Source organism: Melospiza georgiana, chromosome 3 (assembly GCF_028018845.1).
Source record: "Melospiza georgiana isolate bMelGeo1 chromosome 3, bMelGeo1.pri, whole genome shotgun sequence".
Classification (NCBI taxonomy): Eukaryota; Metazoa; Chordata; class Aves; order Passeriformes; family Passerellidae; genus Melospiza; species Melospiza georgiana.
This window is the reverse complement of record NC_080432.1, coordinates 16,795,069-16,813,201: the sequence shown is the minus strand read 5'-3', so window position 1 is coordinate 16,813,201 and position 18,133 is coordinate 16,795,069. Positions and strand designations below refer to the sequence as shown.

Sequence of the window (18,133 nt, the reverse complement as noted above, 5' to 3'; positions counted from 1 at the left end):
ACCTGGCAGTTTTTGGGACGTTTTCTCCACACTGAGCAGGTCAGCTGGGTGTGGGGCTGGGCTGCAGTAGGGCTGTGCAGCTGGGAATGGGCAAATCTTTGTGGCTGCTGTCAGCTCTAGGGGAGCGACTCACCTGGAGCCCAGAGGGTCTGTGCCTTTATTTTGGCTGCAGCTGAGGCAATGCTTCTCCCCTGGGAATGGGGGAGATGGGAATTGCTTGTGTGACTTCTGGCTCAGGAGCCCTGTGTGCCATTTGCAGGGCAAACCCAACACAAACCCCCACCCCAGTGCATGGAGTCAGCTGTCATGGGCACGTTGTCCCCCCATGGTGGGGCCAGCACCCTGCCAGCTGCAAGGGACTACAAACCACAAAGCCACAGCTGGGCAAGGACAGCAGTGATTCAGGCATTGTGGCCTGAGCTTGTTGCAACATGAACCCAGAGGCATGGAGTAGTCACAAGTCAGTCCAAAGTCAAACCAGCAGGTGTTTGGGTTGTTTTAATGAGTTGGTGTCAAACAGGGCAGTACTGGTGCACTACACAGCACTATGGGTGTTAAAGTGTGACCCTAGCACTGGGAGGGACATGTGGAGCAGCATGACCCTGCTAAGAAAGAGTGCCAGGGCTGTGATCCATGTTCACCCCCTGAGCAGCACACACACACAGCTGTATCTGCAGAGCCAAGAGCCAGCAGGTACAGCCCTCCCTGTGCAGAGATGGAGGCTAAAAATCCCTGGAGTGGCTTGTTTACTGGGCCTTTAGTTAGGGAAGAGGTGTGGTAGGAGGCTACAGTAAGGTCTGTGGCAAGGAAGTGGCTGATCCCAGGCTCTCCTGCTTGTGGCACAGTGTTGGTGCCTGCCCTGAGGCCAGCATCTTTCACAGCCAGCCCCCCTTCTTTAGGTGATACTGGGGAAGGGGATGGGCAGGGATTGGCCTCTGCCTCCCCCAGCTTTGGGCCTGGCAGACCCTGCAGGAGAAAGACACACTGTGGTGGCTAGTCCTACTTGTGGGGCAGGATCAAGGAGGCCAGGCCCTTGCACACAGGGGCAGGGGAAGGTTTACTTGGAAAGCCCTTGTTAAGCATGGAGCACAGCTGTGGAAGACTTATCCATGGCCATCTCACTAAAAGCACTATGCAGCACGTGCAGGCTAGGTAGGTGCAAACACAAGGTCCTTTCTCCTGCCCTCCAGCTCTTGTTCCTTGGTCAGGGCTCCTCCTCAGAGCATCTTCTATCCCTCTGAGGGAAAGGCCTTGTTTCTGCAGAGCTGAGCCCATCTGACTGGTGGTGAAATGCAGGTGAGGACTCCTGCGATGGGAGCACATCCCTCCTTCCTTCCCTTGGTGCTCGCATCAGTTTCGGGGCAGGTTGGGCGGGGGGATGGCTGTGGCAGAAGGCTCCACCCCCCAGATCTCACGGGCATACTCCGTGATGGTTCTGTCACTGGAGAACTTGCCCGAGCACGCAATGTTCCTGATCACTTTCCTTGTCCATTCACGGGGATCCTGGCAAGAAGAGAGGCAGTGTCAATATTCAGCTGCTCACCCAGCTCTGTCCTGGCTTGCAGGCTTTCAGGGCACTGGCTGGTTTAAAACTCCACAGTGTGGGGCTGCTGAAGCAGCCAAATCTGCCTCACCCTGCCCCAGGGCACCCACATGCTGCAGTGTCCATGAGAAGGACTCCACTGGAGCACGCTCATCCCAGTTATCCTCAGTGTTCCCACTCAGCAGTGGGCAAACCTTACCATGAACAGCTGGTCCACTTGCCCTTGGCACTTAATGTAGGCCTCATAGTCTGCAAACACCTTAAACCTGAAACCCAAAGCACAGTCTGGCTGGGGTTTGCCTTCTGGGCAGGACAGACACCTTCCCTCCCATGAGCAGGCAGTGCCCCCCTGCACAGGGATGCTCCCAGGACTCACCTGTCGTGGTACATGAGCATGTTCACCACATCCTTGAAGCAGCCGGGGTCCCGAGGGGAGAAGAAGCCGCTGGTGATCTGGTCGATGGCCTGGCGCAGCTCGGGCAGGCGCTCGTAGAACTCGCGGGCGTTGTACCTGTGCCAGCAGAGACAGCCTCAGGCACTGCTGCTCCTCCCTGTGCTGGGGCAGGGAGGGCAGGCAGGGAGGTGGGACAGCTCCTGCATGAGGGCCTGTGCCCATCAGAGCACCCTGCTCGTGGCTCACACCAGCAGCAGTGTCTGATACCTCATACCATGTCCCACTGCTGAATCCTTGCAGCCCAAGGCAAAGACTGCCTCTAGCCCCCTGCTCCAGAGCTGCCCAGAGAAGAAAGTGTCCCTCCCAGAGAACATGGCTCTCCCCATCAGAGCTGAGCCCATCTGACAAGCCCTGGTGTTCACCAACCCTTTCCGATCCAGGGCCTCCACGTCCTCCACCCTCATGCCAAATATGAAGAGATTTTCTTCGCCCGCCTCCTCAGCCATCTCCACGTTGGCCCCGTCCATGGTCCCGATGGTGAGGGCCCCGTTCACCATGAACTTCATGTTGCCAGTGCCCGAGGCCTCTGTGCCAGCTGTGGAGATCTGCTGGGAGAGATCCGCTGCTGGGATCACTGCCAGGTGCAAGAGAAGTGGGAGTTAATCCTTGGCACATTGCAGCTCCCCACAACCAGGACTGGCCCTTCTGACCTCGCCCTCAGCCCAAACAGCGCAACTCTGGGGCCAGGCTCAGCTTTGCCATGACCCCAAGCAGCTGCTGCCACTCCTGCATGAATGAAGCTGGCTTCCTGCCCTGTGTGGAGCCTTCAGGCTCTTCCTAAGGGACAGCCAGGTGTCCTGCCACAACTGCCTCTCAGGCCAGCCCGTTCCTGGGCCCAGCTGGGACGTGCCCAATTTGTGACAGGTGCTTACAGAAGACCAGACATACCCTTCTCAGCCAAGGACACCCGGTAGTTCTCCAGGAAGATGACCTTGAGCTTGTCCCCCACATAGGGGTCGTTGTTGATGACCTCACCAATGGATGTGATGAGTTTGATGATCATCTTGGCCATGTGGTAGCCAGGGGCTGCCTGAAGAAGAGCAGTCCAGAAATGGGGAAGGCTTTTAAGGAAGGGAGAGCATAAGAGATGACAGTGTGGGGTTCTCACTGCAGTGAGTCTGAGCCTCACTTCTGCTGGTCACATGGAATCACAGCATGGTTTGGGTTGGAAAGGACCTTGGAAAGATATCTAGTCCAACCCCCCTGCAATAAGCAGGGACATCTTCAACTAGACCAGGTTGCTGAGAGCCCCATCCAACTTATCTTGAATGTTTCCAGAGATGGAGCATGTATCACCTCAGGGCAACCTGTTCCAGTGGGTCACCACACTGACTGAAAAAATTTCCACCTTAGATCTAATCGAAATTAACTCTTCTTCAATTTAAAACCACTATCCCTTGTCCTAGCACAACAGGTCCTGCTAAAACATTTTTCCCCATCTTTCTTAAAAGGCCCACTTCAAGCACTTCAAGGCTACAATAAAGTCTCCCCAGAGCCTGAACAATTCTAATTCTCCCTAAATTCTCCCTCTCTACATCATGAATTAGGTAAAACACTTTATTGGGTAATAGTGATGGAGCCTTGCTCAGTCCAGTTAGTTCATGGAAAATCCACAGCAGGCCCAGCAAAGCCACAGAAAGGGGACAGGACCTTCCCCATCCACCCCCCAGCCACGCATGCATGGAGTCTGGAATGCAGGTTACCTTTCCTCCAATCATAATGGTCCTGGGCACAAAGGATTTGGATGGATTACATCTGATGCCTGAAAGAGCAGGGATCTTTCTTCAAAATTGTTTCAAATTTGAAAGCTCAAATTTGATCCTAAATAAACCCAAAAAATTAAAAATCTTCAGAACTGAAGATAAGCTGGGCAGAGTTTAGTGCCTGATCAGAGGCAGGCTGGAATCTAAGCCCATGTCACAAGCACCCTGCAGGACCCTGAGCCCAACCAGACATCTGCTGGAGCTGTGGTGGGCAAAAAACAGCCACAGAATCCTTGGGGATTCAGATCCTTGGAGAACTCCTCAAGGCAGAACAATGCAGAGCTCCAATGGCTTGCCTCCCTTTGGGAATGGGCAGGGGCCCCAAGTATACAATGGGAAATGGGGCCTTAACTTGCACCAGGTCACTCTTGACAGCTGCAGAACAGGTGTGGAGGTTACCTGGGCTGGAGATTTGGGCTGTGAGCTTTTCCCCAGAGCTCTTTATGAGCCTTCAGCCACTCTGCCTTCCCTCCTGGAGAGAAGCCCTGGCAGTGAGAGGCCGGGGGACTTACGGTTGTAGAGGGTGATGGCGTGCAGGCAGTTCAGCAGCTGCCGCTTGTACTCATGGATTCGCTTCACCTGGACATCAAACATGGACATTGGGTTGATCTTCACCTTGTAATGCTCCTCCAGGTAGGCTGCAAACTTCAGCTTGTTCTCCTGGCAGAAAAATATTTGAGGAACAGGCATGAGTTGGCAGGGCTTGCATCAGAAGTGAGCACTTGCTGCTGGGATGTTCCTGGATGTTCTTCCCCCAGGGCACATTACCTGCTTGACTTTTGCCACATCCCTGATAAAAGTCTCGTTATCAATGAACTCCAGGAGCTTCTTCAGCTGGCTCAGATCTGTGATGAAGCCTTCCCCAATTTTCTAAAACAACAAATCAGGAATGCCATGAGACACTTCACCCAGCCCACAACTGCCCCTTCCCACAGTCCCCTTGGGAACTGGAAGAGGCAGTGTGCCACATTGGAAAAGGGGCACATAGGAAAAGAAGCACAGTTTTTTATTATGAGATTATTTCTCAGCATCACAAAGAAGCCCAATGGAAACAGGGCACTTGCAAAAATTCAGACAAGCCCTCCTTTCTCAAGGAGTTTTAGCAAGAAAAGGGAGATGTGTGCACATGTGCCATGGCCTCCTGGCAGCTGGAGAAACCAATGGGCAGGACATGAAGATTCATTTAACTACAGGATGATATTCAGTCATGGCATGTTGCAGTGTGATGTAAAAACCTGCCCTAAAGGGCCTGGGAAATACAAGGGACAGAACTGGAGCTGGGCCTCCATGGGAGGAGGTCCGTTGTGCCCATGAGGCTGAACACTTGTCCAGACACCCTATGGTTGTGCCTGTGTGCAGTCCACACAAGGGCAGGGACCAGATTTAGATTTCTGCAGCTTTTTTTGGCCAACTTTTCATCATCAACTTTAGAGCCCAGCCAATCTCACACCTACAGGTGCCACAGCATTGTCCTCCCAGGCTGTCCCCACAGAGCTGCCATGGACATATTTTCTGAAAAATACTTTTGCTAGGGTTTTTCTCCTGAGAAGCCTCACAGGAAAAGAAAACCAATAATTATCTGCTGCTCTGGAATGCAACAGGTGCATTTGATCTCATGTGAGTTGTTTTTTACTTGATGACCAACGACAGCCACCTTTGTTGAGGCTGTGAGCAGTCACAAGATTTTATTATCATTCCTTTCTATTCCTTTCAAGCCTTCTGATGAAATCCTTTCTTCTATTCTTTAGTATAGTTTTAGTATATAATTTTCTTTAATATAATATATATCATAAAATAATAAATCAGCCTTCTGGAACATGGAGTCAAGATTCTCATCTCTTCCCTCTCCTGGGACCACCACAGTCACCTTCAGGGTTGACCAGACCACAGGAAGAGGTGACCAAAGGGATCACACTGAGCTCCTCACTTCCCACGATCACCACTCACCTCAGCAATAATGTCAGCCAGTCCTGGGTTGCACAGCAGGAGCCAGCGCCTCGGCGTGATCCCATTGGTCTTGTTCTGAAACTTTTCTGGCTCCAGCTCATAGAAATCCTTGAACCTGGAACACCACGGAGCTCTGAGCCACCCACCACCACCCGAGCTGCATCTGAGCCCCCCCAGTGTGTGCTCCTGACTCAGGGCAGGCTCCATCACTCTTTGCTGCCTCTCACCCCCTTCCTCAGCCGTACTGCCAGGAGTTTCACCCGCTCCAAAGGAGAGATCCAAAGCAGAGCTGGACACCCAGCTGCCCCAGCTAATCCTTCCCAGCTGGCAGGCAAAGCCCAGGGAGGGGAGGGAGCCCACCCCTGGCTGTGTCCCAACTCACACCGAGTTCTTCACGATGTCGGAGTGGATGCGGGCCACGCCGTTGACGGCGTGCGAGCCGATGACGCAGAGGTGCGCCATGTTGATCCTCTTGCAGTCGCCCTCCTCGATCACCGACATCCTGCGCAGGCGGTCGATGTCCCCCGGGTACAGAGCTGCCACGCGCTGCAGGCAGGGACAGGGACATGAGTGACACGGCCACAGCACCTGGGAGCACTCCCATCCTCACGGTGGTCACACCAAGGTCCCCAGAGTCCCCGCAGCCTGGCGCCGGTCCCTTACATCCAGGTGCATTTGGTTGAGGGCGTAAATGATCTCCAGGTGCCGCGGCAGCAGCTTCTCAAACATGGAGACCGGCCAGCGCTCCAGGGCTTCGGGCAGCACAGTGTGGTTGGTGTAGGCACACGTCCTCTTTGTGATCTCCCAGGCCTGCATCACAGACAGCAGGTTAGTGCACGTGCATCCAGGCCAGGCAGGAAAAGGAAATCCCACAGCTCCTTCCCCTGTGAGGTTCAGCACGGTCCTCCCAGCTCTGCTCACCTTGTCCCAGTCCACCTTCTCCACATCCACCAGGATTCGCATGAGCTCTGGTATGGACAGGGCAGGGTGGGTGTCATTGAGCTGAATAGCCACCTGCAACACAGACTTGCTGATCTCAGTTCTGGCAGTGTCAGACTGTGACAGTGCCCTGCATGCATGGGGTTGGCTAAGGGTCAGCCCCAAGGCTCTTCTTATGACTCACGACCCAGAAACAGACCTCTCAGTAATGGAGCTATTCAAACTTTTCAAGTTTTGCTCCAAATTACAATTTTTTCCCTGGGAAAATAGGCCCAGAGATCATCTGTTTTACAACCCAACTTGCCAGGGTGTTTGTATAAACACCCCCATTTAGTCCTGAGCTTCCTGCTCTCCCTCAAGAGAGGCAGGTCTGGCTGAAATTTCCCCAGTGCCTCTGCCCACAGCCTCACCTTGTCTGGGAAGGTTTCAAAGCACGTTCTCACGGGGTCTCGGCAGCCGAACTTGGAGGACTTGAAGCGGCGGATGATGTCCTGGAGGGTGGCAGCCACCACAAAGTACTCCTGCTTCAGCCGCAGCTCCTTGCCTTCAAAGAACTGCAAGAGGGGGCAGCACATGCATTGGAGCTGCAGCTGCCATCCCCACTTGGCAGCCAAAGCCCTGGAGATTCTCCTCTCCCCCTCAGGGGCTTCCCAACAGGCTTCACATGTCTGGCTCCTCACCAGAGCAAATGTGGATGTTTCTCAAATGTCTCTGATGTGGACAGCAGCTGTAGGGACTCACAAAGGGGCTTGGCATCCCAAACAGCTGCTTCCAGAGAGAGACAGCCTGCCCCATCCATGCTACTCCTACAGAGCCAGCACACATCCCTCCCTCGTGGCAAAATCCTTTGCAGGGTTTTTTGGGCTTTCTGCAATGGCCAGGAGTGTCTCTGGACACAGCAGCTGCCTCACACACACCATGCTTTGTGCTGGTCTGTTTTAAAATACCAGCAGGTTTGATAGGGTGTGGGGAAAAGTGCAGGGGATTTGCACTTCCCAGAACAGATGCCAATCCATGGCTGGATATGAGGGCTCTTCCTTTTTGGACCCAGAGCCCAGTAAGTGCTTAGCCTGGGACAGCACTTGCAGTGAGAAATCCCTTGAACTGGGGATGGAAATGAGTCCCCTCTGTGTAAACTGTGCCTTAAAGTTGAAGGAGTAATGTCTTCCTCTCCATACAGTATGGAACAGAGCAGCTACACCTTATGGGCCAGACTCTTGGCTGCCAATCAGCCCTCTGGAGCCAGCAGAGCCATTCCTGTTCACTGGGAATTATAGGGACAACCTATACTGTATTACAGGGACAACCTACTGTATTAAAGCAAAGCAACAAGCATCAGATGCTCACGACCTTCCAGTGTTGGCAAACAAGGAGACACAACTGCAGGAAGGATGATTCTGAGCAACAGGGAAGAGAGGCAAGCAGGTCACTCACGTTATCATTGGGGTACAGGACTCTGGATATGTTCTCTGCCAGGTTTCTGTCCAACACTGCCTCGATGTAGTCACCCATATTGACTGCAGGGAGAGAAACACACACAGCACTGCAGCAGCTGGAGAGATTCAGGCAGGTCCCTGACACCACACTTTTCCCTCTTCTCTTGCAGAGAGGTTTTGTACCAGCCAGGAATATTCAGGCTGGTACTAATGGAACAGGATGGGAATGTACATGTGTGAAAGGCACTAGAGTGGCAGGAGGAGATGGGTGGGTGTCTGGGAGTAGTGTGATCCATGGATGTGCACACAGTGCTGTGGTTTGGAGACAGCTATGGAATAAACACAAAGCAGGGCAGACGTGAAGTGCTGCACCATGCACAAAGGCACAGCTGTGTCCCACCTGGCCAGAGGAGAGGCACTGGAGGGACAGGACTTACACTCCTGGAGGTTGAAGTCGTTTGGAGCCTTGGCAGACCAGAGCCTCATGGTGTTCACAGTGTTGTTCTTGTATCCAGGCACTGGGGTGTCGTAAGGCATGGCAAGGACAACCTGAAAAGGACAGTGTCCCCCCTGGTTACAGCACAGTGACCTGGAGAATGTGGGACAGTGGCTGAAACCTCTGCAAAAAGAATCCAGAGGACAAAGACAAGTCCTGGCTGTGGAAGGAATCTCACCTCTATCATGGGCACTTCCACCACCTAATGGGAAGCATTCATAGGAGAACCAGAGCTGTCTGGAGCTCTACTGAAACAAGAAACCTGCTGACCTTCCTGTATTAACTGGGGTACCTATCAGAGCACTGAAAGCACCCTCAGCTGCCCACAGGGATTCTGTCTGTGCTGGGGAAAAGCCAGGGCAGCTTGGACTTTTGTGTTTCCATCTGGGATTAACTCCACAGCCTGAATCCTGCCCATTACCCTTCTGCAACCTGCCAGGACCAAACCCTATAACTGCAGCACCATTTCCAGAGCCATCCACCCAATATTCAGGGTTTTTTGAACCTGCCTGGATAATTCCACTGAGATCTCCAGCACCTGAACTGAACATGAGTGTGAAACTCCTTGTGCAGTTTGCAGATGATGCTTAAGCCTCAGGAGGCTACAGGGAGTAACCCCGGACCTCCTAGTTCGCACAGCCGGGAAAACCTGGGCGGGTCAGCATGTGGGTCATGAACAGCCTCTTTGTGCTGGCATGGGCAACAGCTCCCCTCTGGGGACAACCAGCAGGAGCTCAGGCTCTCCAAGCTGCTGTTAGCAGCTCTGAACATGGAAGCAGGCAGGGAGCCTGCCCAGGCACTGACTGGGGCACACAGCACATGAACTCAGCTATGCTATATTTGGAGGCTGCATCTTTGGCTTTTTTGAACCTTTCCAACTTGTTCCTTTAGCAGCACTATCTGAAAAGTCACCTCCTTGTAGGAAGCAGTGTTTGGGATCCCTGAAACCCCAGACTAGCAGGAGGATCAGAAGAGAGACATGTTGAAATGCAATGACACTTGGTCCCCAGATGGACGCCTGCTACACCTGGGGCCCAGAGAGCTCTGGCACAGTGCTCCCAAGATATTCCCTGTGCTGGAGCTCTGGTGTTGAATCCTTGCACTGTTAACATGGCAATCACCTGGGTCACTTCACAGCCTCTGACAACCAGAGATAAAATGGTTTATTTGTCCTCTGAGCCGGCCCAGGTGACTCTGTAACTGAGCTTCAGCTCTTGGTGCTGAAGAGAATGGCTGAGCTCTGTGGCTGTGAGCTCCTTGGTTAACCGAGCTGAACATTATGGGAACAAAGCTAGGTCATCCCCCTGAATCACAGAGAAATTCATTGTCCTTCCTTCCTCCACCCTGAGCAGTGCTTGCAGAGGAGAGGCTGAAGCATCTTAGATTCACCTGTGTCTTTGTTAGCAGCAAAATGGGAATGCACCTATGATGCAGCAGCCTGAACAAGCACGAGCCCCTGAAGTACAGCATTATGTCCTCAACTGTGGGACAGGCTGAAGGAGGGTTGGTGCTCCATGATGCCACAAAACAAGGCCTCCAGGCATACTGGAGACTGGAACTCACACCTTCAGCCTCCCCTGACAGCACCCTGCCCATTGGGCTGCTCTGGGGAAGAGGAACTTGCTCTCACAACAAGAGTTAAACACCCATGGCCTTGTTCCACGCCTCTGCACAGCAGCAGCATCAGAACCAGCTGAAAATCCACAGAGTGTGAATGGCCAGCAGCATGGAAGAAGCCTACAATTCTCCTCCAGCATAAATCCATGTAAGACTGTGCAGCTTTGCCCTGGAGATCAACAGATGTCTCTTTTATCTCAAATCCTGCTGTAACAATTCAACAAAAGCTTTTATCTCCTCCAACCCCATAGGCTACCAAGTCACCTTTGTAACTGAAGTTTGGCCAGTCTGGGAGGGAAGCAGAGCCTGAAGACCTCAGGCAGCCCCAGGGTGACCCTGTCTGCCTTCCCCAGCCAGCAGGGGGAGACTGACGGTGGTACCTGGGTGTCGATCCACTTCACGCCGTCGGCAGTGTGCTCCACGCGGCCGTAGAAGTGCACGGGCAGCATGTACTCGGGGCGAGCCTTCTCCCAGGGGTTCCCGTAGCGCAGCCAGTCGTCAGCCTCCTCCACCTGCAGGGACAGGGGGTCAAGGAGAGCCTTGGATCAAGGAGAGCTTGTGGCTCCACGAGAAGGCTGAACGTGGCTCCTCACAGGGAGACCGGTTTAAAAGTAAAGCTTCAGCAAGCTGGCTTTAAAAATGGATGTGCAGAGGCCTCTAGAGGATAGCCGGGTGTGAAAAATGCATGTATTTTATGATTGGCTTTTTGCAAATATTGAAATGAATATTATATGTGTTGTGTTAGGAAGTAATGCTGTGTTAATTCTCTTAAGTACTGTGTTAAATATAGTTTTAGGTTATAAAAAATGTTAAAATAGAAACTGTGCTATGTAAGATACTTCTTTCAAAGAAAAGACTTGCAGTGAGATAGCAGCCACAGGACACCTCAGTCTTTCAGAGAAAAAGAATTTATTGCTCCATTATCAGAATAAACCAACTTCTTCCTGCCTCAAAGGCGCTGTTAGGATTCAGAGGATGAAGTAGACGATGACCAGACAGAATCCTGTGTTTGAATGGAATTTATGCATCATGTATGAAGTGTATGAATATGCAACAGGCTGTTGCTTTTAAGGGTTAATCCTTTGTTAACGTGGGTCCTTTTTCAGGCTGGTGCTGCCCAGAAAAAGGTACCCAGACTGTCTGTAACTCTTTGTTTTTATCGTCTCATATTGTCCTAATTCAATTTGTCCAAATTATTATTACTCTAATTGTATTACTATTTTTATAACCATTTTATTATTATTAAACTTATAAAATTTTAAAAGCAAGCTAGTGGCACTTTTCTCACCGGGCTTTGCAAAGCTTGGATGATGCATCCCAGCTGGTATAAATAAATAAATCAGCCTCTATGGATCTGTGTTAAGGTTTAAGCCATGCAAACTGCACAGACCACTGCTCTCAGTCTGTCTCCAGGCCTCCACATCCAGTTTGACAATGGATACTGTGGAATATGTGGGATGTGGCACCCAGTGGAGATGCTCCTGGCCACAATCCACACCCTGTAAGCCAACTCTTGTTAACTGCTGTGCCCTCTGCCAGAGTGGGTTTCTCCCCTCAGCTCACAGCTGTGGCACTGGGAGCAAAGTGAATCCATCAGAGCCACCCAGGCTGGTGTTATCCAGAGATGTTTTGTGCCTCCATGCATTTCTCTGTTGTGAGGGGAGGGACTTAAAGGAAGGGGGAGATAGTGGGACAAGGAGGGGCAAGGGGGAGGGCCACAGCACAGCATGCCACCACCCCTGTTCTTTTTTAAGAAACATGAAGTCAAATACAGGGGAAGTTTTCTCCTCCCTGTTTTTACCATTTATGGAGCCTGGCATTTCAGCTTCTTTGTGGAGAAGCAGGAAAAAAACAACTTTCAAACCTCTCATGGTCCCTGACCTACAGAGTGGCATTTTATGGAGAAAAAGATACTTTATACTCCAAAGTAAGGTGAGTCTCCTAATGAAAACCATTTCCAGACACACACTAAGGAAAACTGCCAGCTGAGGCAGATTTTTTAGCCTATTTTCACTGAAAATAGCATGATCGCTAATGCTACAGGAAAATTCCTGTTTAATCCCTGTCTGCCACTGATCAGGGAACCCACAGGAGCAGCAATCACCCCAGACATTTGCCTGTTTTCCATAATGATCAAACACATCCTTTGCCAGACACCTTCCTGAGGTACTTAGGCACATCTCCATCTTTAGTCTGACTGCTTTGCTGACTCACAGCCAAGCTGGATGGGACTCTGGGGCTGCTGCAGCTGCACTGTGGAGACCCAGGCAGGCAAACCTTGGTCTCAGCCATGCCCTGTGGCTCAACTCCCACATCATCTCACCCAGTGATGGACTCAAATGCCCAGTTCAAGAGCAGCTCAAGGCACTGCAGTGCCTTTTACATCCAGGCCTTGTCCACAGCATGAAAGAGAGGGAGAAAGAGGGACCTGAGTTTTCCAAGTACCTGCCAGCCATCGACAATCTTCTGGTTGAAGATCCCAAACTCGTAGCGGATGCCGTAACCGTATGCTGCCAGCCCCAGCGTGGCCATGGAGTCTAGGAAACAGGCTGAAAGGGTGAAGGAAACAGGCTGAAAGGGTGAAGGAAACAGGCTCAAAGGGTCCAGGAAACAGGCCCAAAGGGTGAAGGAAACAGGCTGAAAGGGTGAAGGAAACAGGCCCAAAGGGTGAAGGAAACAGGCTCAAAGGGTCCAGGAAACAGGCCCAAAGGGTGAAGGAAACAGGCTGTAGGAGCAGAGCATGGGCACTCTGCAAGGAACCTCACTCCTTGCTTGCTGCATGTGCTGTGCATGGAGATGAGGAGCTGCCACAACAGTGCTGCTGGAAATGTTTATTACTCAGAGGAAACCCATGTGCAAAAGGGAGACAAGGAGGCAGTCGGCAGCAGGACTCTGTGCATGTCCTGCTGAGCAACCACAAACCCCCAAAATTGCTGGTGACAAGGACAGATCACCAAAACCCCAAATCCAGCTTTATTGCAGTGAGAGCTCTTCTAAATTTGCCTTCCTCTAAGCCTGTCTGCCCAGTAAAGCAGAGCTTCTGACCCTGACCTGCTGCACCACCAGCTCCTTAACTATTATTGCTTCCAAAGGAAACCCTTCCAGCCTTCAATCCAGGCAGTTCTGGTAAAGATCAGCCCCAGCATTTACTCTGTGCTGGGGAGCTCTCATCTCCAGCTGTCCCATGGGACAGGCAGACCAAAATAGCAGCCAGCAATCTGCCTGTGTGAGAGCTGTTGAGTGCCTCTGGGAAGTGAGAGATTTCACAGGGAGGTGAGGAGAAAGGCTCCAGACAGCCTCTTCCAGCCACAGCCCTGCCTGCTGCACTGCAGAACACACACCTACAGCTCTGGGCTGCTGTCTCTGGTGTTTCTGGCCAGCCAGGAGCAGGCAGGAGGGTCCCACTGGCAGATGGCAGTGGTGAGGGTGTGACAGCCACACCACCCTTGGTCCCCATGCACTCTGCATGAGGAGGGAACTCCCCTCGCCCTGTATTACCTGCCAGGCGGCCCAGGCCTCCATTTCCCAGTCCAGCATCTTCTTCAATTTCTTCCAGCTCCTCCAAGTCCAAACCCAGCTATTGGAGAACAACCACAGCAGAACATGTCACCAAACAAATCCCATGTGTCCTGAGCTGCTCTCCAAGGAGGACAAACACATCCCAAAACCACCCACACTGAAGGAAATTAAACCCACAAGGTCTCTGATTCCCTCCCCACAAAGCATCTCATCAGCACCTAGTCCTTGGGCAGCCCAACTGATTGGAAAACAACTTAGCCCATCACCAGATATTGCTTTCCCATGAAGAAGGTTTCCTTAGAGAATTCAGACAAAACTCTCATGCCCTAGCAGCCCCTCAGGTGAGGATGCCCTGTGACCAAACTTGGCATTGGAGACAGTATGGGGGGAATGGTCAAGCCAGTGTGCAAGGGACCCCCAAGTTCTGCCTGGGCAGGGGAGATCATCCCTCTGCTCGTGCACTGAGTCCTTGAGGAAGGGCATGGCCAGGCTGGCAGCAGTGACTGCAGCATTCACCATCACTCCCTGTGCTTCCCACATCCTGCTCCCGAGCTCCTTGGCTGCAGTCTGTGGCTGGAAGTGGTTGCCTGCATCTCCTGAGCCATTTGTTCTATGGTCTGGGGGCCCCTGCCAGATGAAGGCTGAGGCTGCCAGCAGCAAGGACTCTCCAGGAGTCCAGGGGGCAGCAGCAGCAGCTCACCCTGGTGCCGGGGGGGACAGCACGGTGTCAAGCCCGTACAGCTGCTCCCCAAACTGCTTTCCCAGCACTTCAATGGTCTGCAACCACAAGATGGGAAAGCCTCATGCACAGAGTGATGGGGACACAAACACAGAGAAAAATTCTTTCAGTGACAGAGCCATGCTGGATGTGAGACCTTTGAAGCAACCTGGCCACGGGCCATGATGAACTCCCCAGGCTGGAGGCTGCAGCAAGGGAAGCCTTGGCATGTTGGGCCAAATCTGCACTTGGAAAGTGTCTTGCAAAAGAACTTAGAGGATGTTCCTGAAAAAAGCCAGCCTGCTCTCTCTCTGTTTCCTCCTCAGAGAGGAAACAGGTGCCTCCCTGGAAATCCCTTTCGGTCTCTTGCCAGGGAAAGTGCATGCCAGGATGTTCCAGCAGCAACTGTAGCACCTCATGTAGAGAGACAGTGAATTGCCCAACTTCTGCTACAAAGTGTAACATGGATCAGAGGGGAAGCTGGGAGAAATAAAGGGTTTGGGTGGAAAGCCAAAAACCTCATTCTGTCGAAAAAAGTCACTGTGCTGTTGCAGAGGTGCCTGCAAATAACCATATAAGTAAGTAACAATGGCCTCACATTAGTGATTGCCTTGGTGATACCCAGCTGTGTTTTTTTCAAGATGGATATCATCTGAGGACATTTTATTTCCAGCAAAGATTTCCCTCCTTTCTCCTTTCCCACCAAATAACTTCTACCTGCCAGCACTGCTGTTGTGCCTTGTGTACCTCAATGTATGAACTGCAATTTGGTGTTTTGCTGCTCAAGTCCCAGTTTCTCCCATTACACTACATCTCCTGTGATAAACCATCATTTCTCCCACTAGTGGAAAGCTCTTTGCAGCCTGTGACTCTCATGTCATTTAGGATACTGGGTGTTGTTTTCAGTATGCACTTTTGGGTTCTCCCATTCACTACAGGGTGGTTTGGAAAATGTACTCCAACTCCAATGGTGGTTTGGAAAAATGTACTCCAACTCCAAGGAACCCCAAGGCTCCCCCATTGTCCTCTCTGGGGAATGAAAAACACTAAGATAGAGCCAAGCTTCATTTAGTGTAGTCCAAATAACAACCTCCTCAGGTAAAGCCCTGAGAAATAAAGATGCTCAGCCATTTGTGTGGAAAAGTTTAGCATCAGGGGGACCCTGGTATCCCCAAGACTTTACCTGGTAAATGGCTTCATCACAGGCATTCTGCAGGCCCAGGTTCACCATGGTGTTCTGCAGAGTGCGGCCCATGTAGAACTCCAGGGACAGGTAGTAAATGCGCTGGGGAGGCAAAGCGAGACGCTTACACACAGCACAGCACTTTGCTTCCACTGAAGCTGCTTCAAATCAAGAGCAGACCCAAGCATTTCCCAGAGCAGGGATGTCTTCCCAGACTGGCTTTTGGCGCCTGCTCCTGAACACCACGCACCAGAGTTGTTTGTCAGAAGAATTTCGAGCGGGACGCCGGCCAAGCCTCCACCACGCATCTCCCTGCCAACAGCCTTCTATAGAAAAATCTCGCTGCCTGTTAAGTGTTTCCCTAATTAACTCAGGGCAACTATTATCTAGGATGCTGAATGATATATTTATACACTGTCAGGCTCAGCTGAGGTGATGTTTACGCTGGGCTTTTAAAGTTTTCCTAGGCTGAGCTGATCCGGTCTCCCAAAAGCCAGAGCAAGCCCCCTGCCCCTGCAGGCTGGCTGGGCTGAGGGCCAGCACCTTCCTGGGAGGAATTTTCCAGCACTCCCATCTCATGGGTCCTCCTGCTCACCCCACACTGAGTTTCACTACTGTTTCACCCTGTTGAACAAGTAAATTGTCCCATAGGTGGCAGGGTTCCTGGCACAACTGTGCAGTGACCTTCCAAGTTTGAGAGGAGTCGTGTATGTGCTGCAAATGCTAAGGAAAGCCTCTTTGTGGGATGAGAAGCAGGCTGTGCAAACTTTTGCCCTCACTCAGATGCATCACTATGGATATTTTTATAAATAAACCAGAATTCTTAGCGGAGCAATTACCTGACTTCAAATTGCGCTTTCCTGTGACTCTCTTTCCACTGTAGTGTGGATCTTCCCCTGCTAAGCAGCAGGGAAAGATCCACAGAGCATTCCCCACTCTGCCATCTCTGCTGGGAGTCTGAAAGGGTCAGTCTGTTCCCTAGGGCTCATCAGAAAGACAGGAATCATTGCACACAAATGATCTGCTCCTTTCAGTCTCCCACAGAGGCACGCTTCTAGTGAAAATCTAAGTGTGGAGGACAGTAAGCAAACTCACTCCAGGATCCTCTGAGCCTTTATGGGATGTGTGCAACCCCTTCTGTTGGTGCTGCAATACAGATCAGGGCACATTTGTGTGAGTTGGGACAAAAGGGAGAGTCCCATGCATCAGTGTAATTCTCAGTACACATGCAGCCATTCTGTGGTGAAAGTGCACTTTGTTTCTTGTGTCAAGGCAATATTCATCATCTTGGGAAAAGAGCTGACTCAGGGAGGTGGCTGCCTGCCTGCACCCTGGGAAGGTATGTGCCTTTCTCTGTGCACACCTGCTCTCTGTGGCTCTCCAGTCAAGCGCTGGGTTGGGTCTTAATTCAAAAGGATTAAGTCTGAATTATGTCTTGCACCTCCCAACACCTTCAGCATCACTGTTCTGACTTGGCAAGTGAACCCCTGGGTTTGGTAACCTGGGAGAGCTTATCTGGCTTTCACAAGGCAAGAAACTCCTCTCCAGCCTCAAAGCTGAGCTGCCTGCATGCTCTGCAGGAGTGAAGTCAGGACACAGCTGTGCTGAGCCATGGAGCTGATGATGCCCACAGGGGACACCACACAGCAGCAGTGTGAGTGCAGGACGTGACTGTGGTGGAGCCTGCAGAGGAGCTGGCAGCAGCAAGGACCTGCTCAGAGTGGGACATGGCTGTGGCAAGGTGCAGGGGGACACAGTTATGAGGGTGTCCGAGGGGGGACAGTGCTGCAGCAAGGTTCAGTGGAACAGGACTGCAGAAGAGTTTGTGGAGACACAGTCACGGCAAACTGCACAAGGGACATGGCTGTGGTGATATCTGTGGGGACAAAGGCATGGCAAGATGTGCGTGAGGGACACAGATGAGGCAAGGCTCATGGGGACACAGACATGCTGAGCTGTGTACGAGGCACACAGCAACAGCGGGGTGTGTGTGAGGGATACAGGTGTCACGATGCCCGCAGGGAAGAAATCACGGCCATGGCAAGGCGCCCCACAGGCAGGTGCACGCAAGGGACAAGTTCCAGGGGACACACCCACAGTGACACCTGGCAGGTAGACACGGAAACACCCTTGGTGAAGGCACAGCCGCCCTCCCCCGTCCCTCGTCCCGCCGGGGCTCACCTTGGGGTCCCGCTCGTAGTAGTGCTGCTGGGTGCGGATCCAGCGCCCCACCAGGTGGTCGCGCACCGTGTGCGCCAGCGCGAAGTAGTAATCGCGGGGGGTGGCGACGTTGCGGTCCTTGACGAGGGTGAAGTGCAGGTGGCGATTGAAGCTCTTGCGCACCTCGGCCACGTCCCCCAGCCCCGCGATGCCCCGCACGCTGATCTGCTTCCGACGGTCCCCATCGCTCAGCGGCGCCGCCATCCCGCTGCCTCCGCCGCCGCCTCCGCCGCAGCCGGGCTGGGGCAGGGCTGGGGCAGGGCCGGGGCAGGGCCGGGGCCGCCGCGCCTGCGCCTCC

The 18,133-nt window shown here is 52.4% G+C and overlaps 1 protein-coding gene across 1 annotated transcript; it reads right to left on the bottom strand.

Moving 5' to 3' along the window:
- Positions 1 to 482: 482 nt before the first annotated feature.
- On the bottom strand, positions 483 to 18,074 carry PYGB (glycogen phosphorylase B). The gene is made up of 20 exons (XM_058020924.1): positions 17,797 to 18,074; positions 15,616 to 15,717; positions 13,694 to 13,772; positions 12,641 to 12,744; positions 10,576 to 10,707; positions 8,520 to 8,631; positions 8,081 to 8,163; positions 7,057 to 7,200; positions 6,629 to 6,721; positions 6,371 to 6,517; positions 6,090 to 6,253; positions 5,708 to 5,822; positions 4,529 to 4,630; positions 4,273 to 4,420; positions 3,701 to 3,759; positions 2,886 to 3,027; positions 2,364 to 2,571; positions 1,920 to 2,054; positions 1,743 to 1,809; positions 483 to 1,503 (listed from the first exon to the last, which is right to left on the bottom strand). The coding sequence occupies exons 1-20, from the start codon at positions 18,037 to 18,039 to the stop codon at positions 1,351 to 1,353; spliced, it is 2,532 nt and encodes an 843-aa protein (XP_057876907.1). The 5' UTR covers positions 18,040 to 18,074; the 3' UTR covers positions 483 to 1,350.
- Positions 18,075 to 18,133: the final 59 nt, after the last annotated feature.